The sequence below is a fragment of the Papio anubis genome, chromosome 20 (genome assembly GCF_008728515.1).
Source record: "Papio anubis isolate 15944 chromosome 20, Panubis1.0, whole genome shotgun sequence".
Lineage (NCBI taxonomy): Eukaryota > Metazoa > Chordata > Mammalia > Primates > Cercopithecidae > Papio > Papio anubis.
In genome coordinates this window covers 40,280,232-40,285,989 of record NC_044995.1, presented here as the reverse complement: position 1 = coordinate 40,285,989, position 5,758 = coordinate 40,280,232, and the positions used below count along the sequence as shown (strand labels likewise).

At 58.0% G+C, this 5,758-nt stretch overlaps 1 protein-coding gene across 4 annotated transcripts; it reads right to left on the bottom strand.

The window, feature by feature from the left end:
- Positions 1–825: 825 nt before the first annotated feature.
- On the bottom strand, positions 826–5,096 carry ACP5 (acid phosphatase 5, tartrate resistant). 4 transcript variants are annotated; one of them, XM_009193555.4, is made up of 8 exons: positions 4,959–5,087; positions 4,701–4,772; positions 4,206–4,315; positions 3,724–3,810; positions 3,202–3,462; positions 2,853–2,980; positions 2,379–2,724; positions 826–1,413 (listed from the first exon to the last, which is right to left on the bottom strand). In XM_009193555.4, exons 5-8 carry the CDS (start codon positions 3,460–3,462, stop codon positions 1,171–1,173), a joined length of 978 nt encoding a protein of 325 aa, XP_009191819.1. In that variant the 5' UTR covers positions 3,724–3,810; positions 4,206–4,315; positions 4,701–4,772; positions 4,959–5,087; the 3' UTR covers positions 826–1,170. The 4 variants fall into 4 exon arrangements, with proteins under 4 accessions (XP_009191819.1, XP_003914997.1, XP_003914995.1 ...); XM_003914948.4 differs by lacking the exon at positions 4,206–4,315 and having other exon boundaries at positions 4,959–5,096; XM_003914946.4 differs by lacking the exons at positions 4,206–4,315; positions 4,701–4,772 and having other exon boundaries at positions 4,959–5,096.
- Between the last annotated feature and the right edge of the window lie 662 nt (positions 5,097–5,758).

Sequence of the window (5,758 nt, the reverse complement as noted above, 5' to 3'; positions counted from 1 at the left end):
CTCCTGCCTCGGCCTCCTGAGTAGCTAGGACCATAGGCGCCTGCCACCACAACTGGTCAATTTTTTTTTTTTTCTTTTTTTTTAGACAGAGTTTCACTCTTGTTGCCCAGGCTGGAGTGCAGTGGCGCAATCTTGACTCACTGCAACCTCCACCTCCCAGGTGCAAGTGATTCTCCTGCCTCAGCCTCCCGAGTAGCTGGGACTACAGGCACATGCCAGCAAGCCTAAGTTTTTGTATTTTTAGTAGAGATGGGGTTTCACTATGCTGGCCAGGCTGATCTCGAACTCCTGACCGCAAATAATCCACCTGCTTTGGCCTCCCAAAGTGCTGGGATTACAGATGTGAACCCCCGAGGCTGGCCTCTGCTTGGATTTTATTTTATTTTTTTTATTTTATTTTTTTTTTTGAGACGGAGTCTCGCTCTGTCGCCCAGGCTGGAGTGCAGTGGCGCCATCTCGGCTCACTGCAAGCTCCGCCTCCCGGGCTTACGCCATTCTCCTGCCTCAGCCTCCCGAGTAGCTGGGACCACAGGCGCCCGCCACCTCGCCCGGCTAGTTTTTTGTATTTTTTAGTAGAGACGGGGTTTCACCGTGTTCGCCAGGATGGTCTCGATCTCCTGACCTCGTGATCCGCCCGTCTCGGCCTCCCAAAGTGCTGGGATTACAGGCTTGAGCCACCGCGCCCGGCCCTGCTTGGATTTTAAAATCACATCCATGGATAAGGCAACTTGGTTATGGATGGGGTAAGAGATGGAGACAAGGAACAGCGGCTCAGGGGAGCCCAGCCACTCTAACCAGGAGAATATAACACACCAGTGGCACTGGTTCAGCCTTGGCAACTATTCTTTTATTGAACATCAGTGACAGAAAAATGCTTGATTTAGGAGGAAGCTTTCCCTTACTCCCCCACTGCACCCCGGAACTCAGCAAAGGTGAGCCAGCCACAGAGCGTAACACTGTGGCTGGGACACATGTCCATGTCTGTTTCACATACGTGGGCATCTGTGCCACAAGGGTCACGTGGCACCACAGTTCATCAGCTGTGCTTCCCCTTCCTGCCCTGCTGCAGCGCCACAGGTCGGAGGAAAAGCCTCTCTGTGAGTAGGGTCCCAGCAGGGCCCACCCACCAACAGTGGGGATCGGGCCTCAGAGCTGGGCAGTCATGGGAGTTCAGGGCCTGGCTCGCCTCGGTAGGCTGGTCTTAAAGAGGGACTTGCCCGAGGCTTCGATGTAAGTGACAGTCATCTCTTTGGAGCTGATCTCCACATAGGCAAAGCCACCCAGTGAGTCTTCAGTCCCATAGTGGAAGCGCAGATAGCCGTTGGGGACCTTGCGCTGGTGCCGCTTCGAGGGGTCCATGAAATTCCCAGCCCCACTCAGCACATAGCCCACGCCGTTCTCATCTTGCAGGTACTGAGGATGGAGGATAAGGGGTCAGTGGAGACCCAGCTTTGAGCAGGGGCCTGCCTAAGGTCCAGGGCTTGATCTGGCCCTAACCACAGAGTCACCTTGAGGTATGTAACCCCTCCTGGCTTCAATTTCCCAACTGTTAGGAGTGTATTAATCCTATTTCATAGGTAGAGCAATTAGTTAAGAAATTGGTGACCAGGTGTGGTGGCTCATGCCTGTGATCCCAGCACTTTGGGAGGCTGAGGCGGGTGGATTGCTTGAGCCCAGGAATTTGAGACCAGCCTGGGCAACATAGTGAGACCTTGCCTCGACAAAAAAATTCACAAGGACGGGGCACGGTGGCCCACACCTGTAATCCCAGCATTTTGGAAGGCCAAGGCTGGCAGATCACTTGAGGTCAGGAGTTCGAGACCAGCCTGGCCAACATGGTGAAACCCCGTCTCTACTAAAATATAAAAATTAGCAGGGTGTGGTGGCGTATGCTTGTAATCCCAGCTACTCAGGAGACTGAGACAAGAGAATCACTTGAACCCAGGAGGCGGAGGTTGCAGTGAGTTGAGATCGTGCCACTGCACTCCCTCTCAAGAAAAAAAAAAAAGCCAAAATTAGCTGCGCGTGGTGGCACACGCCTGTAGTGTCAGCTACTCTGGAGGCTGAGGTGTGAGGATCACCTGAGCCCGGGAGATTGAAGCTGCAGAAAGCCCTGATTGCACCACTGCACTCCAGCCTGGGTGAAAAACAGTGAGACCTTGTCTCAAAAAAAAAAAAAAAGAAAGAAATTGTCAAGTCAAAGATATTATTCTGGCTTTGGAGTGTTTTCCTGGTTAGACAGCAAGATTTGAGGGACAGTCTAGACATTCTGAAGGCCACAGGAGCCCCTCAAACAGCGGGAGGACCCCAGCCATGTGGACATCAGCTGGGATGGGGGCCCCCTCACCCAGCTCCCACCCGGCCCACAGGACCCTCACCTGCAGATTGTGATCGTGGCCGCACAGGTAGGCGGTGACCCTGTATGTGGCCAGCAGTGGTCGTAGCTGCTTGACCAGGCAGTGGGTAGGCCCGTGCTCGGCTATGGACCACACGGGGTAATGGCCGGCCACCAGCACGTAGTCCTCCCTGGCTGCTGCCAGCTGTTTCTTGAGCCAGGACAGCTGTGTGCGGGCCAGCTTCACGTCTCGGGGCCTCTCAGGCTGCTGACTGAGGAAGTCATCTGAGTTGCCACATAGTGTCACTGTGTCCAGCATAAAAATGGCCACAGACACATTGGTCCGTGGGATCTTGAAGCGCAGGCGGTAGAAAGGGCTGGGGAAGTTCCTGTGGAGGGGATAGAGGTCGTGGGTGCACATCTTGGGCGCAGAAGTCCCAGGGTCAGCTCAAGCCACAGGGCCCCTGTGTCCCCGCTGTGTGAGGATCTGGGGGAGGCAGGGCTGAGGGTGGCTCACCAGCGCTTGGAGATTTTAGAGTAGGCAATCTGGGCAGAGACGTTGCCGAGGTGGTCATGGTTTCCAGCCAGCACGTACCAGGGCACGTTGCGAAGGGAGCGGTCAGAGAATACGTCCTCAAAGGTCTCCTGTAGCAAACAGATAGGGCAGGCCCCTTCCCTGGGGTCACTGGCTACCCTGATCCTCCTACCAAGTCAGGGGCCAGGGGTAAGGGAGACATGGAATGTTCCCGGCACCCAAAGGTGCCTCATCACCTTCCCTCTGCCCTCTCCAAAGGAAGGTCACTAGGTAAGGTGGCTTCTCCCCACTGTCCGCCCCCACCTCCTGCCCCACTCTGTTGGGCACAGACCTGGAACCTCTTGTCATTGACGTCTTGTACACCAGTGAAGTAAAAATTGTCCCCTAGAGACAGGATGAAGTCTGCACCCAGGATCTGCACGGTCCGAGCGATCTCCTTGGCATTGGCCATTTCCCGGGCCGTGTGGAATGGGGCATTGGGGACCCCTCCCCAGTCGCCCACGGCTACAAAGCGCAGGGCAGGGGTGGCACCATCAGCCAGGGAGGGTAGCAACAAGGCTTGTAGGAAGAGCAGCGCCGTCCACATGTCCATCTGGGAGAAGAGAGACAAGCATAGGTGGCCCGGGCTGTGACAAGGGAAGGGAGGCCTTGAGACCCCCGCCTGCCCTGAGATAGTGGGAGACCGCTTGCTACAGGCTGCCCCTGCGGGAACCCCTTGGTGCCCTAGTTCTCAGGACACGGCTACACAAGCTGGCTTAGGGTAGGGGGGGTGATCTGTGAGAGGGCGAGCTGCACCAAGATGGCCTCGCAGGCCGGTTTCACCCTCCTTCCACCTAGCCTGCCCAGCACTCACCCTGGGGGAGACACAGGCCAGTCACTGGAGGCTCTGAGAGGCTGGTGGGCTCCAGGGCAGAACTGCTGGTCCCTGAGCCTTTATTCCCTGGGGAGGAAGTGGATCATTCGTGAGGATGATGCAGTTTCTCCGAGGGCTGTCCCGGGAGCCCTCCCCTTGGGTCATGTGAGCCCTGCCTGGACTTCCCTGGAGCAGGACACGGGATTGGGGTGGGGGTGGGAGGATCTGGGCACACGTGTGCAGCAGCCTCGGCCCACACAGCCTCCGGGTCAACCTGTAGGGGCCTGTTTGTGCTGTGGGCTTGACATGTCCTGGGTATCTCTGTGTGTCTGTGTATCTGAGTGTCAGTATGTGTGTGTGACGCTTGAGAGGCTGTGGCTGCGATTACCCAAGACACATCTGCACCTTCTTTCTCTGAGTAAGGGCTTGCCTGTGTATGTCTGGGTGTGTCTTGCTTCCTGCGTGCAGCTGAGCATACCTACCTGGGCCTCGGCTCTGTACCTGACCGGGTTGCTGCAAACCTGTACGCCGAGCCTGTGTGGCCTGTCTGCGATGCACGCCTGCGTTCTCACGTGGCACTGGGTGGGAATCCCTACGGATGGAGTTTTGTGTGTGTCCATGTGTGTGCCTGGGTTGCGTCTCTAGGGTGAGTTGCGTGTCTGGTGTGGGATGTGTGTTTGACATCTGAGTGCGGCACTCTGTGTGTGTCCCTGTCCTCCCCCTGCCCTCTCTCCACCCCACAGATAAACACCAACGGGCCTCCCTTTTCCAGGAAGTCCTGCCCACACCCTCCCCTCCCCCCAGACTCCCATTCCTGCAGGAGGAACCAGGCAGGAGGCAGCTAGCTGGTGACAGCGCACGTGACTGCAGACCTCTGACCCTCATGGTCTAGGCAGCTGTCTGCAGGCCCGCCACGGGACCGCAGCCTCGGAGAACAGGAGGCCCTGCACCTGCGGCCGGTCAGACCTGCTCCTCACCTTCCTGCCTGCCCCCTCGGTGCTGGGCGCCACCGAGACACGTCCGCGAACGTTCACGAGTCCCTTCAGTCCCTGCGAGGGCGGACCCGAGAGAGAGCCCTCATTCAACGCCGAGGCCACTGGCTCAGAGATCTCCCCGGGTCACCCTGCGAAGTACTTGTTCCCCCCTATCCCCAGCCTTGCAGCAGCGACCAAGGGGAAGGAAGTGGGTGATGAGGGCAGGCGGAGACCCCTCCCACGAGGCTGCGCGTATCTCACCTGCCGTCGGCCGGGCGGGCGCTGCTGCCGGTGCCCAGCTGCAGATCCGCAGGCGATCGCATTCCTGGGCGGCCCCAGCTTTAAGCAGGTAGCGGCCGATTCGTCCTGCTCGAGGGCTCGGGGCTGGCCCAGGTGAGCCCCGGGGGGGAGGGCGGGCGCCTCGGCCTCCCCGCCCCGGAACCCGCACCGCCCAGAGCCGCCACGCCTCCTTGCTGTGGGCTCTGCATCTGTAAAATGGGCCAATGAACCCGGGAGGTCGGCTCAGACCCACGGACTGCAGCTGCAGCTGTACCAGAAGGGATGGCCAGGGGGGCCGATTTCATCCTTTTCCTCCCTCCATGCCAACCAGGAGCCTCCCTCTGCCTGGGACCCTTTGGGGGTACCCATGGGCCCACAGCCTCAGGGCCACAGCACTGGGTGGGGTTTCAGCCAGCCCTGGGGCCAAGCTCTTGTAAGATCTGTCATCATCTTCAGCCTCAGTCTCCTGGTTATTTAATTAATTAATTAATTTATTTATTTTTGAGACAGAGTCTTGCTCTGTCGCCCAGGCTGGAGTGCAGTGGGCTATCTCAGCTCACTGCAAGCTCCGCCTCCCAGGTTCATGCCATTCTCCTGCCTCAGCCTCCTGAATAGCTGGGACTACAGGTGCCTGCCACCACGGCCTGCTAATTTTTTGTATTTTTAGTAGAGACAGGGTTTCACCATGTTAGCCAGGATGATCTCGATCTCCTGACCTCGTGATCTGCCCGCCTTGGCCTCCCAAAGTGCCGGGACTACAGGTATGAGCCACTGCGCCCGGC

Bases quoted from the DNA above. Each gene is read 5' to 3' on its own strand.
- ACP5 (XM_003914948.4), bottom strand. From the start codon at position 3,462: ATGGACATGTGGACGGCGCTGCTCTTCCTACAAGCCTTGTTGCTACCC. The intron at 2,981-3,201 runs GTCTGTGCCCAA...TGTTTGCTACAG, and splicing joins TCAATGACAAGAGGTTCCAG to GAGACCTTTGAGGACGTATT. The intron at 2,725-2,852 runs GTGAGCCACCCT...TCCCCTCCACAG, and splicing joins TCTAAAATCTCCAAGCGCTG to GAACTTCCCCAGCCCTTTCT.